Source organism: Trifolium pratense, linkage group LG3, assembly GCF_020283565.1.
Source record: "Trifolium pratense cultivar HEN17-A07 linkage group LG3, ARS_RC_1.1, whole genome shotgun sequence".
Classification (NCBI taxonomy): domain Eukaryota; kingdom Viridiplantae; phylum Streptophyta; class Magnoliopsida; order Fabales; family Fabaceae; genus Trifolium; species Trifolium pratense.
The window spans coordinates 27471431-27493442 of NC_060061.1; the positions used below are offsets into that span (position 1 = coordinate 27471431).

The 22012-nt window shown below is 33.8% G+C and overlaps 2 protein-coding genes and 1 long non-coding RNA gene across 3 annotated transcripts in view; 1 reads left to right on the forward strand and 2 right to left on the reverse strand.

Moving 5' to 3' along the window:
- LOC123914879 (phosphoinositide phospholipase C 6-like) overlaps positions 1-4069 on the reverse strand; it is a 38168-nt gene extending 34099 nt beyond the window's left edge. The window contains exons 1-2 of the mRNA XM_045966042.1: positions 3546-4069; positions 2152-2286 (exon numbers count right to left, since the gene is read on the reverse strand). Of these exons, the coding sequence (XP_045821998.1) occupies positions 2152-2286; positions 3546-3905 (495 nt within the window). The 5' untranslated portion in view covers positions 3906-4069. The remainder of the gene's footprint in view (positions 1-2151; positions 2287-3545) is intronic.
- Positions 4070-9179: 5110 nt separating this feature from the next.
- On the forward strand, positions 9180-11447 carry LOC123918989. The gene is made up of 2 exons (XR_006813001.1): positions 9180-10297; positions 11219-11447. It is a non-coding gene; the product is annotated as an uncharacterized LOC123918989 (long non-coding RNA).
- A 9365-nt stretch (positions 11448-20812) lies between these two features.
- On the reverse strand, positions 20813-22012 carry LOC123918069 (the record flags this gene model as incomplete). Its single annotated transcript, XM_045970009.1, has 1 exon — positions 20813-22012. A coding segment is annotated over one exon (1200 nt), but the record flags the coding sequence as incomplete, so codon positions are not given.

Genomic DNA, 22012 nt, shown 5'->3' on the forward strand with positions numbered 1-22012 from the left:
TTACTCCAATTTCAACTTTCTTTGTTATTTTTTTAAATCATTATTTTTCAATATCCCGTTATTTTCTCTGATTCTCTCTTTCTTCATTTTTTTCTTTGTTACTTTTTTGTGTATTTGTCTATGGTACATTACATCGAAGCAGAAAATCAAGAGGAAGTATATAAAATAGGAATATGAACAAGAGAGAGGAGTAAAAATGTCCGTATTTTCTATTATGCTAACTTATGTAAAAGATTATCTTTTACACACTTTAGTACATCACATTCTGTCCACATTTTCTATTATGCTAACATGTATATTTCAGTTAATAATGCAAGATTTTTTTTTATATTAGTTAATAATGCAAGATATGTTCTCATTTTCACTTAATGATTTTTTACATTTAATTCAACGTCTCTATGTAACTTAATTTGTTGTTTTTAAAGTCAACTTTTCAAAAAAAAAATTACATGTATAAAAAATTTAGAATTATCTTTAACATAAGTTAGCATAATAAAAAATGTGGATAACACAGGCGGGCACGTTCGTGCCCGTCTGGCCGCTAGTCTATACATAATATAAAGAGGATACCTCAATTTGGTGTGGATTTTTTATAATTCCTATTTTACCCTTTTTAGGCTGGATTTTTCTTTGACAATTCTACCCATTTTGTAACACGTATCAACACTATACCATAACTACCTAAAACTACCTCTCTCACTTTACAAGTTTAGAATTGCACAACTGCTAACTTCATCTTATCAGTCGATCACTATACCAACAACACACCATTTTGCATAAAAAATTATTTTACAGAGGATCTTATTGTAGTCTTTCATATAAATTTCTACAAGAAACATAAGGAGAAAAATATCAAGCGGTTAGTTAATTTCTACAGTCAACTACAACGACATAAGAAGCAAAATATCAAGCGGTTAGTTCATTTCATTTCATACTTGTTCATGTTTGTTAGAGAATTCGGCAACGAAAAGTTTGAAAGATATGAGAATTGAGAGCCAAAGTGGTTAGAGAATGACGGTTTTGTGATTATTTGTTTTTTATTATCGATTTAATAGCAAATTTCTCAAGCAGTTATTATTCATTTATTATTGATCTGAGTATGGAGTGTTTACTCTCATTTTGTCTTTCACCATATGCAGCAGTCAGCGAAATCGTGGAAGTGTACGGGAGAGGTTTCCTTAGTATTTTTAATTCATGTTTATACCAAGTTTACTTTTAATGAAGGTTTTTTCTCAATATTTTATATTCTCATTCGCTTTTTAACTAATTTTTTTCTTACCTTTTATTTTGTATGGGACAGAAAAGTCTCAATTGAAATTAGTTAAAATAATTTAAAAGCAAGAAAAAAAACAAAGGTAACAAATCATCTCTCTTATCTATACTCCTTTTCAATTTTATTTTTTTTGGTTAATAACAATATGTTTATAGTGATGGCATGAAAGAGAGATACAAACCGGAAACATGTCAAACAATCAAAGATATAAGAGGACTAAAGGTAAAATGAAAGAAACATATCAAGTTAGTTCATTTTTTCACCAATGCATATTTACTCCAATTTCAACTTTCTTTGTTATTTTTTTAAATCATTATTTTTCAATATCCCGTTATTTTCTCTGATTCTCTCTTTCTTCATTTTTTTCTTTGTTACTTTTTTGTGTATTTGTCTATGGTACATTACATCGAAGCAGAAAATCAAGAGGAAGTATATAAAATAGGAATATGAACAAGAGAGAGGAGTAAAAATGTCCGTATTTTCTATTATGCTAACTTATGTAAAAGATTATCTTTTACACACTTTAGTACATCACATTCTGTCCACATTTTCTATTATGCTAACATGTATATTTCAGTTAATAATGCAAGATTTTTTTTATATTAGTTAATAATGCAAGATATGTTCTCATTTTCACTTAATGATTTTTTACATTTAATTCAACGTCTCTATGTAACTTAATTTGTTGTTTTTAAAGTCAACTTTTCAAAAAAAAAATTACATGTATAAAAAATTTAGAATTATCTTTAACATAAGTTAGCATAATAAAAAATGTGGATAACACAGGCGGGCACGTTCGTGCCCGTCTGGCCGCTAGTAAAAAATAAAATCAATAGTGCTCTTTTAGCTGAATTTGGCCATACATCTAATTCAATTACTCGGACGCCTCGTTGCAAAGCCTTTATGATTGGCACATCACTGCAATCACTACTCAGTTGATTTCCAGTTAGATAGGAATTGTGTCCTGTATATATGAAATAATGTGATAACGGGGCATTCATGTCATGGTGTACCTGGCATAACACATCATTGATATTGTCAAGAAGGGACCTAAAACATTTCTAAAGTTAACATCACTAATGTTAAATAAACTTGATAGGCTAATGACATAAAAATGCTAACGAGAGTCCTTAAATTTTTTGATTGAGCATCTTCCTATGTTGTCATCTAGGGAGATAGATATAAGAATGATTTGGTGGCCGAGGTAGATGAGTTAGAGAGTATAGTGATAAGATAAGAGGCCAGAATTTGATTTCCACCCTCAGTAAAACAAACAATATTAATTACTAACATCGACCATTTAAATTGGATGAGTTTGGTAATTAACATATTTTTTAGTAATTTCAATTTCTTTTTGCAGTTTTTTTGTTAAATAGCCTAGTGGACTCGCACACTTTATGGAGATGTGGGGAATCTAGAGTTCGAACCCCAACCCCTCCAATATTATCTCTGATAGCTACCAACTTAGTTACACTTACGGGACATTTTTATAATATATATAATCTTGCCTTGTAATTGAAATTCTTGGATTTCTTTCTATGTATGGTCGAGTATTGTTCTCGCTAGATAGTGTGTGTAAGGTCTCGCCAACAATGTGCCGTGATCAAAGTCTAGAGTGTTTAGTATTTTGAGTAAATAGTGACTTCCTTTGGTGTTTTCCCTCATTGTGGCCTTGTACATGGCCCACATACTCGGGTAATTGCTCACATAATAATCGAAGTATAATAATCGAAAGTGATGTATATCATATTAATTTGAAGATAAAATTAGAATAAATATAAAATATAAAACGACATTATTATATTAAGACAAAATGAATAATTGATGTTTCACACATTCAATGTCAATAATTCAAATTAACATATTTCAATTGACAACAAAATTATTAGAACCAAAGTATGACGCTATGTAACTTCAACAAAATCACAATGACAAATACTTTTTTTTTTGTTCGGATTAACTATCTGATTTCTATGAAAAAACGGTTATATTAATTTGAAATTCGACCAAAAAAAAATAAAGTTTGACAAAGAATAATATGACAAAATCATTCTGAATCCAAACTTAAAACTAACTTATCTATGGCATTTCAAAAGTAGTGGTAAAATGATGGTCCCATTTCTTCTGTCTTGTGTACTAAAACCAAAGTAAATAAATAAATAAATAACAAAATATAAAGGGGATTAAAAACAAAACTATTTTTCTACCTCTTTCCCGCGCGCATTTTAGGAAAAGAAGAAAAAGACGGAAAAAAAGTGGGGAAAGCGCACACCTGTGTTATCAAGGGACCATTGAATTCATCAAACAACAAAAACTGGAAAAATTCATCAACCGTAAGTCCCTCTCCGGAATCTGAAATTCCGTCACCATCATCATCACCACCGCTTTCCTGATCTCGTTTCCGCGATTGCAGAGCATTTTCAATGATCCGTTTTGAATCCTCTTCAGTGCAATCCGGTTCGCATTGATGTTCAAGCAAAAATCGTCGAAGTTGATCGGCAGATATGGTAGATCCGCCTTCAGAGAAATTGGAAAAAACTTCCTTGACATCGGACGGTGGTGCTTGTTCGGAGATAGCGAATTTTCTGTTGAAGTATTTGAACATTGTGTAATTGTAGGTGAATGTAGCCATTGTTATTGAGATTGAAGGTGGTTTTGTAACTGCATTGGTTTGGTTTGCTACGAAAACGGTTACATGAGAAGAAGAAAGAGAAATGGATTTTGGTGATGAAATGAATGGATGGAAGAAAATATTGATTCGGAGTTTCAGAGAGAGAGAGAGACATCAATGCAATTCCATTTTTGCGTTTGAAGCGCGATGGATCGGTCGTTGGTTTTTTCTTCATATATGGTAGGTATATTCATTGCATATGTGTGTTGTGTTTAAGTATTTGAATTAGTTTATTTTTGAGCTTATGTCAAATAATTTATGTAAATTAGCGGGTCAGGCAGGCGCGTTGCCTGTGTCTAACTTATATCCAAAAAAAATGATATGTCTTATGTTATGGTGAGTTTGTTAATAAAAAAATTTCGCTACTAAAAAAAATTTGTGACTTATGTTATGGTGAATTTGTTAATAAAAAATTTTTATTGCTAAAAAAAATAAGGGTATTGTTGGTATTTTGAAAGTTCACACCAAAAATTATTATTACATTATGTATAGAATAATAATAGATGAAGGGCAAATTGGCAAATAAAAATCCCCACTAAAAAATGGTTATGTATGCGGTTACCAATTCCTTGAATCAACCACTCATGTATGAAAGGGTAAAGTTGGAAATAAAAAAAATCCACACCAAAAAGAAGTATCATATTTATTATAAAAAAAGAAAAAAATATATTTCAATTTTGAATTGGAAATTATATGTACAACATATAAAAATTAAGAATGTTTAAAACATCTTTTAGCTGTAGTTATTGTCATAGTTGATAGGAAGATATTGCTTGATTAGTGAGCAGTGTGAAAAAAAATGTACAAAGTAATGCTCTTTTTATAGTATACTAACGGCCAGACGGGCACGTTCCGTGCCCGCCTGTGTTATCCACATTTTTTATTATGCTAACTTATGTTAAAGATAATTCTAAATTTTTTATACATGTAATTTTTTTTTTTTTGAAAAGTTGACTTTAAAAACAACAAATTAAGTTACATAGAGACGTTGAATTAAATGTAAAAAATCATTAAGTGAAAATGAGAACATATCTTGCATTATTAACTAATATAAAAAAAAATCTTGCATTATTAACTGAAATATACATGTTAGCATAATAGAAAATGTGGACAGAATGTGATGTACTAAAGTGTGTAAAAGATAATCTTTTACATAAGTTAGCATAATAGAAAATGCGGACATTTTTACTCCTCTCTCTTGTTCATATTCCTATTTTATATACTTCCTCTTGATTTTTCGCTTCGATGTAATGTACCATAGACAAAGACACAAAAAAGTAACAAAGAAAAAAATGAAGAAAGAGAGAATCAGAGAAAAATAACGGGATATCGAAAAATAATGATTTAAAAAAATAACAAAGAAAGTTGAAATTGGAGTAAATATGCATTGGTGAAAAAATGAACTAACTTGATATGTTTCTTTCATTTTACCTTTTGTCCTCTTATATCTTTGATTGTTTGACATGTTTCCGGTTTGTATCCCTCTTTCATGCCATCACTATAAACATATTGTTATTAACCAAAAAAAATAAAATTGAAAAGGAGTATAGATAAGAGAGATGATTTGTTACCTTTGTTTTTTTTCTTGCTTTTAAATTATTTTAACTAATTTCAATTGAGACTTTTCTGTCCCTTACAAAATAAAAGGTAAGAAAAAAATTAGTTAAAAAGCGAATGAGAATATTAAAATATTGAGAAAAAACCTTCATTAAAAGTAAACTTGGTATAAACATGAATTAAAAATACTAAGGAAACCTCTCCCGTACACTTCCACGATTTCGCTGACTGCTGCATATGGTGAAAGACAAAATGAGAGTAAACACTCCATACTCAGATCAATAATAAATGAATAATAACTGCTTGAGAAATTTGCTATTAAATCGATAATAAAAAACAAATAATCACAAAACCGTCATTCTCTAACCACTTTGGCTCTCAATTCTCATATCTTTCAAACTTTTCGTTGCCGAATTCTCTAACAAACATGAACAAGTATGAAATGAAATGAAATGAACTAACCGCTTGATATTTTGCTTCTTATGTCGTTGTAGTTGACTGTAGAAATTAACTAACCGCTTGATATTTTTCTCCTTATGTTCTTGTAGAAATTTATATGAAAGACTACAATAAGATCCTCTGTAAAATAATTTTTTATGCAAAATGGTGTGTTGTTGGTATAGTGATCGACTGATAAGATGAAGTTAGCAGTTGTGCAATAAATGGTGTGTTGTTGGTATAGTGATCGACTGATAAGATGAAGTTAGCAGTTGTGCAATTCTAAACTTGTAAAGTGAGGGAGATAGTTTTAGGTAGTTATGGTATAGTGTTGATACGTGTTACAAAATGGGTAGAATTGTCAAAGAAAAATCCAGCCTAAAAAGGGTAAAATAGGAATTATAAAAAATCCACACCAAATTGAGGTATCCTCTTTATATTATGTATAGAGTGAGAGAGATAGTTTTAGGTAGTTATGGTATAGTGTTGATACGTGTTACAAAATGGGTAGAATTGTCAAAGAAAAATCCAGCCTAAAAAGGGTAAAATAGAAATTATAAAAAATCCACACCAAATTGAGGTATCCTCTTTATATTATGTATAGATATAGATATAGATGTAGTTAAATGATATTGTTGTATTTTTGTTAAGAGATTAAATGTGTCATTATATTTGTCGATCATAATTATTAATTTTATGCGGATTGCTATATGTTATTTATTTTATTTTTTTGTAATGTAAAGAAACGTTTTAAATTGAGTAATTAAATTGAATTTGTATAAAGTGAGGTAATTTGAATTTGGGTTACATACAAAAATTGGATTTTTAGATAAAAAGAAAAAAAAGGGAGAAGTAACACATAAAGTGGAGTTTTGTGGTTACAATTGAGCATTTAACTCATATTGATTATATGTTGGTTCAAAAAATATAACAAATTAATTCATTTGACTTAGTGGTAAAGGTAATAAGAAGTGTAACTAAAAGATTAAGGGTTCAAAACATGCTAAGAAATTTTTTAGCATTTTTCTACTAACTTTTTTTTAATAAAGACACAAAATAACCTGAATTGATTATTTGTCAAAAAATGAAAAAGGGGCAAATTGAGAATTTCATACGTATGTTTTTTTCTTATATAGTAGGTGATTATATGTTGGTTCCAAAAATATAACAAATTAATTCATATGACTTAGTGGTAAATGTAATAAGTAGTGTAACTAAAAGGTTAAGGGTTCGAATTCTGTTAAGAAATTTTTTAACATTTTTCTACTAATTTTTTTTTTAATAAAGACACAAAATAACCCTAAATTGATTATGTGTCAAAAAATAAAAAAAAAGGAGCAAATTGAGGGCAAAAGTTAATATGCATAAGGGGATGTTTATGCATGGTGCATAAGCCCAGAATTACTCGCGCGCCCCCCAGCCCCCCCAAAGGCTCGCTATCCCCACCCCCTTTCTGCTGATGCACACGTTTTGTTTTTATTTTTAGCCTACTAGGCCTGAAAGCCCATATTGCTACGCGCGCCCCCCAACTGCTACGCCCTCCCCCCAATTGCTACGCGCCCCCCATTTTCTAGCCCCCCAATTTCTAGCCCCCCAATTGCTAGCGCACCCCCCCAGGTTTTTTTTTTTTTTTTTAGATTTCTAGAACACCCCTCAGAATCGAATTTGAACGGCAATGAAGAACGTATGAATTAGAATCGAATTGGGTAGCTTGGTTTTTCTTTTTGTGATGAGGTTTTTTTTAGTGATAAAATATTTGTGTTTTTGCTGAATGGAGACAAAGTAGAGTGATTAATTTTTTATTTTTTTTTATAATTGTTGAGTGATTATTGGTTAGAGAATCTTGAGATGTTAATTTGGTTCAGTAATAGTAATAATAATGAAGGAATATTATTTCAATAATACAATAAATTCATTATTAAAAACACAATATTGATTTCAATAAACACATAAAACCATTTTATAATACAAATGGTTTCACTTTTTAACTCTCTGAAACCATTTAACCAGCATAATGGTTTCCAGGATTTTTAAAACCATAAAAACACAATATTGATTTCAATAAACACATAAAACCATTTTATAATACAAATGGTTTAACTTTTTAACTCTCTGAAACCATTTAATCAGCATAATGGTTTTCAGGATTTTTAAAACCATAAAAACATAATATTGATTTCAATAAACACATAAAACCATTTTATAATACAAATGGTTTCACTTTTTAACTCTCTGAAACCATTTAATCAGCATAATGGTTTCCAGGATTTTTAAAACCATAAAAACACAATATTGATTTCAATAAACACATAAAACCAATTTATAATACAAATGGTTTCACTTTTTAACTCTCTGAAACCATTTAACCAGCACAATGGTTTCCAGAATAATTGTAACGAAAATTCACTGTTCATCTTCTCTTACGCGAAACAGTGAAAACGTGATCACTGTTCATCCGCGATCACTGTTCATCTTCTTCACATTCTCTCACGAACTCACACCTTCTCTCACGAACTCCGATTCCAATTCATCTCAGAAATTGCAAAACTCCAATTCTGATTCCGATTCATCTCAGAAATTGCAATTCGTTCTCGTTTTCGTTCGATTCAAGAGAATCGATTTGTAAGATTCCGATTGGAAAACGAAGATAGCGAGAGCGAAGAAGATTGAAGAGCTTGCAGTGGTTACAGCGATGATGGTTTGGCATGATTTTAGTTTAAAACTAACTACTAAAATAATTAACCATACATAATACTCTGAAATTTATCCCTAATCAATAAAATAAAATAAAATTCAATCAATCAAAATTAAAAGCGTGATAAAAAAAATCTGAGGGGTGCGCTAGAAATCTAAAAAAAAAAAAAAAAAACCTGGGGGGGTGCGCTAGAAATTGGGGGGCTAGAAATTGGGGGGCTAGAAAATGGGGGGCCGCGTAGCAATTGGGGGGAGGGCGTAGCAGTTGGGGGGCGCGCTAGAAATTGGGGGCTAGAAAATGGGGGGGCGCGTAGCAGTTGGGGGGCCGCGTAGCAATATGGGGGGCGCGCATAGCAATTTTGCACGGTGCATAAGCTTGGGTTTATGCACCTTAACCGGACCCCAAATTGAGAATTTCCTTCTTTTTATATAGTAGATTAATGATTAAAGAACACAAGAATAAGTTAACTATGACCATTTGAGAGAAAGAGAACCCTTTACCAAGTGGGACCCATTACTCCATATGATATAGCCAATACCAAACATTTCCCTCATTTGTGAAGAATCAAAACAACAAACTTGTCTCATTTCTTTCTCTCCCTCGTTCTTCAAGTAAGGGTATGTTTCATTCTTCTACCCAAAAGGTTGCATGTACTTTTTTCTAGTTAACTCTTAGTCATTGAGTTATAACAAAGGATTTGAGACTCCAAACCATTCATTCTTTCTCTATTACGGGAAATTAATCCCAAATCCATCTCCACAAGTTCTTCAAAACCCTTTCCATTAAATTGAAGAAAATCAGAGGTGTTTATGGTGTTGATTGCATGTGCAAATTCTGGAACAAATTCTCAATCAGCAGCATGATAAAGGAAGGATAAGTAATAGAGTTAATTCTTCAAATTCCTTATTCTGACAAGTCCATTCTATTTGGTGTTAAAGATGATTTATAGGATTTAATTAGTTCCATTTTGGTACTTGCATGTAAGATTCCAAGGAGAGAACATCATGGGTATATGAGTAGAAGTTGAGAGATCAAAGATTAAGGAAGCTGAAAACTTGCAGAAGTTGGAAAGGACTTGGGATTTAAGAAATTATTATGGAAAAGTGATTTAGCAACCTTAATGAACTGTTGTTGTTGTTGCTGTATTGTGGTCTGATGTTGTTGTTAAAACTGATTGATATGATTAGAATGGTTATGGCTGAATTCTATGGAATTTTAGTGAAAACTTCGTATGATAGTACAGGTACTAATCGAGTCATAGCTGTTGTTGTGTAGCCCAGACTTGTGTAATTGTTGGATTTTCAGATTCTACACTTAATTCCCTTCAGTTTGGATATAAGTTTGATATGTTTTGGATTAGAAATGGATTAGGAAAACGCGTTTGAAGTTTGGATATTGATGCTGGAAACTGCATACAGGTTTTGGCATGGATTTTGCGGAATAAGCTAAAATGTGAGTTTAAGTTAGGTGAAGGATTCCAGCACTGAATATGTATGTTTAATTGGCTGAGTAAGAGTTTGATTTGAAGTTGAAATGCAAAAATTAGAGGTCGGAAGTCAGTAGCAGATTTATGCAGAAAATATGTCGCGAGTTTGCATATGCGAGTGGCACCATCGGATGGCTCTAAGCGGGCGATATGGCTCGGTACTGCTAGCAATTTCAGGTGGGTTCCCTTAGAGCCTTAAACTCTAGTTAGTTTAGCTCCATTAGTTTCCCCAAATAAAATATGCATGATAACATTAGCTAGAATAGGATGATAGTTTCCCCGAATTATTAATGCATGACCACTTTAAGGAAATTAGGATATTATTGTGTGAGAAGGTTTAAATCCCAAAACCATCTCCATTCTATTCATTTAATATTGTTATGTTGCTTATAACTAGAGAAGAATGAGATTGTAGGTGGAATTATGATATATTCTTTGAAAATGCAAAGCTGGGAACTGTACTGGTTTTCTCGCTTAGTGAGCATGAAGATTCGCCAAGCAAGCGTGACGGAACATAACTCTGATAAAAACAATGTTTTAAATAATAATCCACTCGTTTTATATCCCTGACTATTCTGAAGTATTTTTGTAAGCAATATGATAATATTATGTGAATAGAGTGTTAATCACTTCAGGAAATTAAGTATCAAAAATCATGACAGTTTAAAAATACCCTGGGACATTCATGGGCAGGATAACAATCACGATAATTAAGTTAAGTTAAGAAAGCCAGTCAATCATGGTGGTTACTTATGTACCACGTTATGGGATTCGAGGAATCTAATCATGTTACGATTGTGAGCTTCATGCCGTGTCGATGCATATAATCATCGACGACGGATATGTCAGGCTTATGAGATCGGCTCACCTCAGAGTGTCTTAGTTATGTTAAAATGAACAAGATAATTAATCTGTGTTACACCTTTATATTATTATGTTTATGAAATCATGTTATAAAATTATGTTAGGGACTGACAATTAGGATCAAGGAACTTTTAGTTCATTAGTTGCCCCCGGTGTAAACACCAATAGTAACTGGGTAGTAGGAATCCACTGAGACGAAGTAACTGTTCTCATCCCCCACTTATTTGATTTCAGATAAACAGGTTGATCGAGATATCATGATCTATAAGCATGGAGTTCAGATACTTGGATTATGCTAGTTAAGCTGACGTCATGTTATCTTATATTTTGTATAAGATTTAGTTTCTTTATGTTTTCAGTTGTTATCTCAATTTAGTATTAATCTCTTGGATTTTGTAATCATATTTATGTATTCAGATGATATGTAATGAAAATTTAATGTTTCCCGATTCAATTATGTACACTTTTGTTGTTATTCTAGATAAATTGACATCGTGTGTTATAAATACACCCCCTAAGATTTATTTCACAAACAACTGGTCTCGCTCGATAGATTTTGACGGCATTGGTTTGGGTGGTTGGGTAACCATTTTATTATCGGTGTTGATATGTTATTGTCTCTGTCATGTCTGATGTTCGTGCTTTATTCGGCTTGATTAGACCGGATGCATGTTCGGTTCACTGTCCAACATGTCCGGTTCAATGTCCAATTGATGGTCTGATTTTTATTTTTATATTTTTTTTGACTAAGATTTTTATTATTTTTTTGTTTTGGGTTAAATAAGTTTTTGGTCTTTTTAAATATCTCAAATTTTTATTTTTAATTTCTACAAAAAATTTCAGCAACTTTTGATCCTCAAATATTTTTTATCACAACTTTTGATACTTACTTTTAAATAAACTCTCGTGTACTTTCATATTTTTGAATGAATTTTATTTATATTTATAATATTATACAAACCTTTCCACAAAAATTTAGAATTTTTTAACATTGGATGAATTATTTATGAATTTTGAAGGCAAAAAACTAAAAAATTAATATTTAATTCATCATTTGTTAAAAAAATTTAAACTTTTGCAACAAAGATTCATATAATGCACTAAATATGACTGCGAAAAAAACATTAAAATTCAAACGAGTTGACTAAAAAAGAGAAATAAAAATCATGACAAAAATATTTAAAATATTCGAGACAAAATTTCCCGAAATTACTATTATATGAGTTTTTTTTTTTGACTAAATTATACTCCCTCCGTCCCATATTATAAGAAGAAAAAAAATCACTTTTCCTTGTCCCAAATTAAAAGCAAAAACAATTTACTTTTATCATTTTCAAGATTTACTTTTACTTATTCTCATGAAAATTATTGTAAATTACATTTAATTTATTCTCTCTCTTCTTTTCCTCATAATCAATAATTAATAAAAATTCTTTTTACATCTTCCAATGAAACTTATTTCAAGAAAAACACAAAAAATTACACTTCAAATTATTATATTCAACTTTTCTTAGAGTCCGTTTGGTCGGACTTTCTTTCCTCTTCTATTCTCTTAAGACCATGTACAATGGTTAACAAAATTCAACACCACTTTTTCACTTCCCAACACTCCACATCATTTTCTCTTTCTTTCACATAATCATTCAACACTCATTCAACTTTTACCCTCTCCAATAGTTTTTTCATTCAACACTCTACCTCACCACTTTCTCTACCCCACCACTTTTTATTTCATATTCTTATTTAAATTTATATTTTGTTTTTATGATTACATAAAATTACAATTATCAATTAAAATTAAATTAAAATAATTAACACTTAACGATTTATTTTTTAGTTTTTTGTAATAAAAACAAAATTTATTTAATGAAATTATACGATACAAATCATCTTAACTTAATTTAAAATACAACACACAAGTTTGGAACAAATGATGATTGGTTGAAATTTGGTGTTAAACCAAAATTAGGTATGTTTTGAGGATGTTGGTTGAAAAATTGATTTGGATTTTGATAATTGTTGGGATGATTAGAAGAATTTTGGGTGTTGTTGAAGTGATTATTGAGATCCATTTCACTTAAAAAAAGACTAATACTTCAAGATTAACACTAATAGGAAGCTAAAATAAGATTATTATAGTGAAAAAATTCGTTTTTTTTCTGTGTCCAAATCAAATGAACCAAGTCTCTATTTATAGACAAAAAAAAATCATGAATTTTGGTAAAAAAAATAAAAAATTATTTTGAGATGAAATAATTGAGTTCAAAGTATTAATTTGATAAGAATCCGCCCCGCCAATCAGATGTTCACACCTGTCCCTATCTTCTTCTCTCTCGCGTTTTTTTTTCATCCACTCTCTCATACGCGCGTGCATCTCACGCGCCAGTTTTGCCCAAATGAGATGAGGCCGCGTGTCCCTCTCGTCAGTTTCAACATGTGTTGAAAATTTTCAACTCTTCCCTCCTCCACATCATCTTCAACACTCTTCCTCCAATCATTCAACACCATTAAACACCTATTCAACACCCTTTTTCTTTCTCATTGCACATGGTCTAATAGGAGAAGCAGAGCCAAACAGAATTTATCCAAAACTCTTAATTAAAAAAAGTACTTTTTAGTTTATGTACAAAATTGAATCAAAAGAACTTTTGAAAAAAAGTGTTGAAACTAACTTTAAAATAGCTTTTCGAAGCTTTCTTTTGGTTGCACACTATTTTCGATTCCTACTCGGGACATTTATATATATATATATATATATATATATATATATATATATATATTCTTTTTTACGGTCTTTTTTGGTTAAACCGAGAGGCAGAGAGAGAGAGAGTGGTACTCTCTAGTTTGCTCCCACTTGCTTCCACTTTATCTCCATAGATCAATATTTTCAATCACATAAAAAAAGGGTTAATAGGTCTTTACCCCCCCTGCAATATGACCGATTTTTGCTTTACCCCCTGGAAAATAATTTTTTTTGATTACCCCCTCGCAATATCAAGATTCCATCGATTACCCCCTGGGTTGACAACTGGGATGTTGACTGTTTATTTAAGATGACATGGCAAGTATACGTGGCTTTCTTTTATTTTTTTATTTAGTGACATGTTGCCTCATCATATTTTAAAATAAAAAAAAAATCAGAAAATGGTGTTTTTTCATGTGCATCCATCGTTCTCTTCCTCCAAATTCCAATAACCCATTTGTTTCTGCTTAAAAAAAAAACCAATTGTTTCTTCGTAAAATCAAAATCAACCTTCATCCTCAAATTCCAACAACCCATTTTCTTCTCACAATATCCCATTCCAATAACCCACTATGATTTTTTCTTAGTTGTTACAGAAGAAAAGTCACTCTCTAATTTATCATTACTTGCATTTGGTTAATGTTCTCTCTCACTAATTTAGGAGTTATTGATGGTTAATCTATTTGTGTCTGCTTCAAAGGAGCTTCTGTTGGGTTTGTTCATTTTTGGGTTGCTATCTGCTCGCCTTCGCGTGGCGGTGGTGGTGGTGAGTTCGTGGCGGTGGTGATTTTTGTGATTCTGGTTTTTTTTCTTTCTCATGGGTTCGTGGTTGTGTGTCTCTGAGTTTGTGGTGGTGGGGATCTATCTTGAATTTAATCCTCCTAAATGATTGATTTTGGATTTGTTGATTTTATTAATGAATTTGTTGGTGGTAGTGATGAAATTGGGATTTGGATGACGAATAGTTGTTGGATTTTTTAATTTTTTTTAAATTAGTTTATCATGTGGCAACATTTCACTAAATAAATAAATTAAAAATAAAATAAAAGCCACATATACTTGCCATGTCATCTTAAATGAACAGTCAGCATCCCCGTTGTCAACTCAGGGGGTAATTGATGGAATCTTGATATTGCGAGGGGGTAATTAAAAAAATATATTTTGCAGGGAGGTAAAGCAAAAATCGGCCATATTGCAGGGGGTAAAGGCCTATTAACCCTAAAAAAAACTCCAGATCATTTACTTACTTTTTCTTTTCTTTTCTTTTTTTTTTCACCATTTCTTTTAAATCATATCACTCTTATTTGTCTCTATTTAAACAACAAAACTATTATAAAACATCAAACCACATTCTAGTGTGTATTTTTTAGCTATTGGGTTGATTGAAAATTAAATTAATATGAATTTGTGGTAGTTATTTTTTTACCGGGAATGATTTGCTAAATTTTTTTAATGTTATTTTTTAAAATAATATTGTGCTCATAGTTCAGACAATAACATAGATAGCAAGTTGCGCCACTAATTTTTCTTTTGATAAAATATTTTGAGAAATTATTTTTATATCATAATTTATGAATTTTTATTCATATTTATCATTTATTGTTAAAATATTCATTTATTTATACGATCAATTATCTTAAAAATCTAAGCTTTTAAAAATATATTTTACCAAACTACTTTTAGCTTAAAAATAACTTTAAAGCTAAAAAAACAAAATTACCAAACAACTCTAGCTCTGATATTAAAAAAAACGTTTCAGTGTGAGAGAGAGAAGAGAGCATGGATTTTGTCTTCACCGCTCAACCGCCCCAAAACAAGAAACCACCTGACCCTAAACTTTCGTCAGCCAAGCCATCCTTCCGCGACAAACTCATGGGTACCAATCAAGAAATCCCTATACAGGAAAAGGAAGACATGCTAGAGAAGAAACTGGTCCACATAGAGCTTGAGGACGGCAATCGCCTCCTTCCCAAAGTCTATCTAGAACCACAAGTCTTTCAAGAATTGTGCACTCTTTGGAAAGATGCGCTGGTAGTCAAACTATTAGGGAAAAAATTGGGATACAACACCATGAAGGAAAGAGTCCAAAAGATATGGAAGCTACAAGGTGGGCTAGAGATCATGGATAATGATAATGGGTTTTACATGGTGAAACTAGACCTGGCAGCAGACAAAGAAAAAATCATCACTGGAGGGCCTTGGCTAATTCATGATCACTGCCTTGCGGTCTCACATTGGTTGTAACACCCAACCCCTTAAACGCGTATTTATTAAATATAAATAAATAAAACACTTAAGAAAATCTAGGCGTCACATGTTAATAAAACAAACCACGGCATAATAAAAATCATGCTAGCACAGCGGAGTTAAAAAGCGAATAATTATCATAATGTATATCATACAATGATCATAATTGTTCACACAATATCCCTAGGCTCTAGGCCATATCAACAAAGGATATTATGTTTACAACAAAAGATAGGATTAGCAAAGTTAAATATGCCATCACGGGCTTAATACAATTCATACGAATAACCCGACCCGGTAAACCTAATCAGAGCAATTCTATACAACCCATCAAAAGATATATATATCATATATCTAAGGAGTAGTCTACGCTAACTCCTCACCAAAATGCGCACTACCACGAACACGAACAGTCCTCTAACTCTGATCGGGATCCTCAACCTGAGAACCTGAACCCCCAACGGTCCAGCACATAACACAAACATGAGAGTTAGATCACATGATCAAAATATAAGTGCAAGTAAAAGGTACTTAAACACTCCATCAACAACAACAAGCATATTCATTATTTATAAACATGCATCACCATTAACTACTCAATTACAAGTTCTAAACATGTATAATCAAGTACCAAATAATCAATCTACAATTCATTACACTTAGCCAAATTATATGTCACATATCACTTATCAAGTAATGCACACATATAACCTAATGCAACTCTAATGCTTCAACTTCATGAATGTCAACCCTAGACATTACTAATGCATGTGGTACCATCTTCTTTATTAGAGTATCTCACCTCTAATATCCTTCTTTATCGGATAAATATAATCCGATATACTTCTTTATTGGAATATCCAATATCCTATTTAATTCATGAATGCATGTATATGTGTTCATGAATTCACTCACAAATAATTAGCATAAGCTCTTCATTTATTATGTGGAACACTATCCAACATACTTCATTATTAAGATTTAACAAAACCTTAATATTCTTCATTTATTACTTCATACATGATTAACAATCTTCAACGAATAGCAATGAGCATTATAAGCATCAATAATCATGCAAGAGTATCATTAAACCAAGTTACAATTGCCTACAAGCACTGTAAAACATCAACAAAAAGTTGCAGAATCAGAGGCCTTCGCTAAGCGAAGGCTTAGCGAGACATGGCGAACCTCACCAGTAAGTCACCTGCTCATGGCGAGCATTGGCGAGCTCCAGCGAACTATTCGCTGAGCGAAGGCTTAGCGAGCCTACGCGAACAACGCCAGAGAGACACTTGCTCGTGGCGAGCTGCAGCGAGCTGTGGCGAGCTTCTCGCCACACGTTCGCTGAGCGAACCCTTCCTGTCAGGACAGTTCAAAATTTGCGATTTTCATCTCAAATCACCCTAAAAATCCCATTTTCATGTTATAAATCTCAAATGAGTTCACATACAAGTGCAACAAATATGTTTAAGCATAAAAGGACGGCTAGTTTTCCCGATCTACATCGTTATCCTCGAAAAATTAAGAATTTGTCACTTTATACAAAACTCACATAAAAACACAAGTTCTTGAGTCAAACACTCACAAATTCGTTTTTACTCATTTAAATCGTTCATACATCATGGTAAAAGCATATACAACATGTTATGAACCTACGAATCGATTTCCATTACGAAAAATCCATTCAAACTAAAACGAAAATGGGGTGGAGGAAGTTCGGGTATGGAGAAATCGACATTCTCCCCTTCCTCGAGTCACCCACGATTAAGGAATCTACTCTCATACCTGGATTCGAAGAAAATACGAAGATTTGATCTTGATTCTCCTCACTTCCTTTGCCCTAGCTCTTGAGCTCTCTTCTCTCTCCAACTAGTCAAGAACAAGAACAAATGAAATGTTCTCTCTTGACTTGGCCATATGGCCGCCCCACTCATGCTCACCAGGCCCATTGGGCCTCAAGCCCATTTGGCTTGGCCCAATTCAAGTTAACTCTCACTACTCGCCTAATAACTAAAGTATTCGATAAATAACTAAAGTTATTAACTTATTTGAAATGCCACGTCAATAAAACATTTTGACACATTAAAATTAATAATTGAAAATTGGGTCGTTACAACTCTACCCTCCTTAAAGAATTTTCGCCCTCGAAAATTACCTGGAAATAACTCTGGGTACGAACTCATAATCTTGCTCTCCAATTCCCAAGTCGCATTCTCACCAGCGGGTCCTCCCCATACCACCTTCACCGAGGCGATATCTTTGTTTCTCAACCTCTTCACTTCTCTTCCTTCAATCCTCAAAGGCACAGTCTCGACCGTTAAGTCATCCCTTACTTGAACATCATCTGACTCAATCACATGTGACGGGTCTCTTACATACTTCCTCAATTGTGACGCGTGAAACACATCGTGCAAATTCGCCAATGATGGCGGTAAAGCAATCCTATACGCCACTTTCCCCACTCTTTTCAAAATCTGATAAGGACCAATAAACTTCGACGTCAACTTCCTTGACTTCAAAGCACGTCCAATTCCGGTAGTCGATGTAACTCTTAAGAAAACATGATCACCTTCTTGAAATTCAATGTCTTTCCTCCTCTTGTCGTGATAACTCTTCTGACGACTCTGAGACGCTTTCATCTTCTCTCTAATCATTCTAATCTTTTCCGTAGTCTCTTGCACAATCTCCGGACCAAGAATCACACTCTCTCCGGATTCAAACCAACAAAGCGGTGTTCTACACCTCCTCCCATACAAAGCCTCAAAAGGTGCCATTCCAATACTCGAATGACAACTATTGTTGTACGTGAACTCGATCAACGGTAAACACGAATCCCAACTTACTCCTTGTTCCAAAACACAAGCTCTCAACAAATCTTCCAAAGATTGTATTGTCCTTTCCGATTGGCCATCCGTTTGAGGATGATAAGCCGAACTCAACCTCAACTTAGTCCCTAAAGCCTCTTGTAAACTTTCCCAAAATCTCGAAGTGAACCTCGGATCTCGATCCGAAACAATACTCGACGGAATACCATGCAACTTCACGATTTGCTCCACATAAATCTCGGCCAACTTAGGCACCAAGGTACCTTTCTTAATAGCAATGAAATGCGCACACTTCGTCAAACGGTCTACTACCACCCAAATCACTTCATAACCTTTAGTAGTCTTGGGTAAACCTCCCACAAAATCCATCGCAATACTATCCCACTTCCATTCCGGGATAAACAAAGGTTGCAATAAACCAGACGGTTTCTGATGCTCAATCTTCGACTTCTGGCAAACTAGACAAGCATAAACAAACTCAGAAATTTGCCTCTTCATTCCTGGCCACCAAAATAACTTCTTCAAATCTTGATACATCTTGGTTACTCCAGGATGAATACTCATTCCACTCCTATGACCTTCTTCCAAAATCATCTTCTTTATTTCGGGCACATCGGGCACGCACACTCTTCCATGAAATCTCACAACTCCATTCTCGTCAACTTTGAAATTAGCTTCTTTTCCTCCCTCAACTACTATTGCCAACTTCTCCATTAACTTCTTATCCGTCTTTTGACATTCTTTGATATTCTCTAGAAAAGGATTCGTCAACTTCAACATTCCCAATTTAACACTCTTAGGAGTCACTTCACATACTAGACTCAAGTCTCGGAATTCTTCAATCAACTCTAACTCCTTCACCATTAGTGATGACATGTGCAACGATTTCCTACTCAACGCATCGGCCACCACATTAGCTTTTCCGGGGTGATAACTCAAATCAAAGTCATAGTCCTTCAAAAATTCGAGCCATCTTCTTTGTCTCATATTCAACTCCTTCTGATCGAATAGATACTTCAAACTCTTGTGATCACTAAAGATTTCAAACTTCGATCCATACAAGTAATGCCTCCATACCTTCAATGAAAACACAACTGCGGCTAACTCAAGATCGTGTGTCGGATAATTCCTCTCATGAACCTTCAGTTGTCTCGACGCATACGCTACCACTTGACCTTTTTGCATAAGCACACCTCCTAGTCCCATCTTCGAAGCATCACAATACACGACGAAAGATTCCTTAGCATCCGGTAAAATCAACACAGGCGCGGTAGTCAACCTCTTCTTAAGCTCTTGAAAACTTTCTTCGCACTTCACATCCCAAACAAACGCTTGATCCTTCCGAGTCAACTGCGTTAATGGCAAAGCCAACTTCGAAAATCCCTCAATGAACCTCCTATAATAACCAGCCAATCCAAGAAAACTTCTTATCTCTGAAACAGACTCCGGCGTTCCCCATTGCAATATGGCATCAACTTTCGCTGGGTCAACCGCTATTCCTCCACTTGAAATCACATGACCAAGAAAACTTACTTCTTTCAACCAAAATTCACACTTCGACAATTTGGCATACAACTTCTTCTCCTTCAAAACTTGTAAAACAATCCGCAAATGCTCCTTATGTTCCTCTTCGGACTTTGAGTAAACCAAAATATCATCGATGAATACCACAACAAACTTGTCCAAGAATGAATGAAAAATCCTATTCATGTACTCCATAAAAACACCAGGTGCATTGGTCACACCAAAAGGCATCACTGAATATTCGTAATGACCATACCTCGTCCTAAAAGCAGTCTTTGGTATATCCTCCGTTTTCACTCTAATCTGATGGTATCCGGATCTCAAATCAATCTTACTAAACACGCAAGCTCCAACCAATTGATCCATCAAATCATCTATCCTCGGGAGTGGATACTTATTCTTGATCGTCACTTTGTTCAACTGACGGTAGTCAATACACAACCTCATACTCCCTTCTTTCTTCTTAACCAACAACACAGGTGCACCCCACGGCGATACACTAGGTCGAATAAACTTCTTCTCAAGTAGTTCCTCTAGTTGTTTCTTCAACTCATTCAACTCTGACGCTGACATTCGATACGGCGCCATAGATATCGGACTAGTACCAGGTACCAAATCAATCGTAAACTCTACTTCTCTTTTCGGTGGTACATCTGACACGTCTTCCGGAAATACATCGGGAAATTCACAAACAACCGGTAACTCTTCCATCTTAACTTCACCTTCCATCTTCAAGGATGCAAACAACGCATACACCTCTACAGGTTCCTTCAATGATTCTACTACTTCTTTCTTACTCATCAAGTGCAAACTCTCCTCCGGTTTTGGAAACACAACGGTCTTCTCGCAACAATTGATATGGACTCGATTAAATATCAACCAGTTCATACCAAAGATAACATCTATACCACTAAGTTGGATACACACTAGGTCCATTCCAAAGTGTCTACCAAATACGGTTACGGGACAGTCACGACATACGAGACGGGTAGTTACAGAACCATTAGCAGGAGTTTCTATTTCCATACGACTAGACATTTCAGACACAGGTATACTAAGACGCTTCATGCAATCAACGGATATAAAAGAATGTGTTGCTCCCGTATCAATAATCGCAATTAAAGGAGTGTTATAGATGAAACACGTACCTCTAATGAGATTATCCCCCTGATCCGCATCATCTCCACTTAAAGCAAACACCTTTCCCATAGTCTTCTTCGGCTTCTTGCACATAGGACTCTTGTGACCTTCCTCCCCACAATTGAAGCAAGTCACCTTCACTTGACACACATCCGACTTGTGTCCCAATCTCCCACAATTAAAACACTTGTCCACCTTCTTTGGGCACTCATAAGACTTATGGCCCATCTCTCCACACTTGTAGCATTGTCCACCACCTTTCTTTTTCCCACCACTAGTCTCAACAACTTTCTTTCCTTTGTCACCATACGGCTTCCCACGGTCTTGACCTCTTCCTCTTTTGTCACTCATGACCTTGTAGTAATTAGTCTTGGCCTTCCCATCATCATCACAGATACGGCACTTATCCACCAAAGTTGCAAAGTCTCGGATTTGAGAAAATCCGATAAGATGCTTGATGTCCGGGCGCAACCCACTTTCAAACTTGACACATTTGTCATTCTCAGCTTCCACGGTGTTGTAGTGTGGACTAAACGCACACAACTCCTC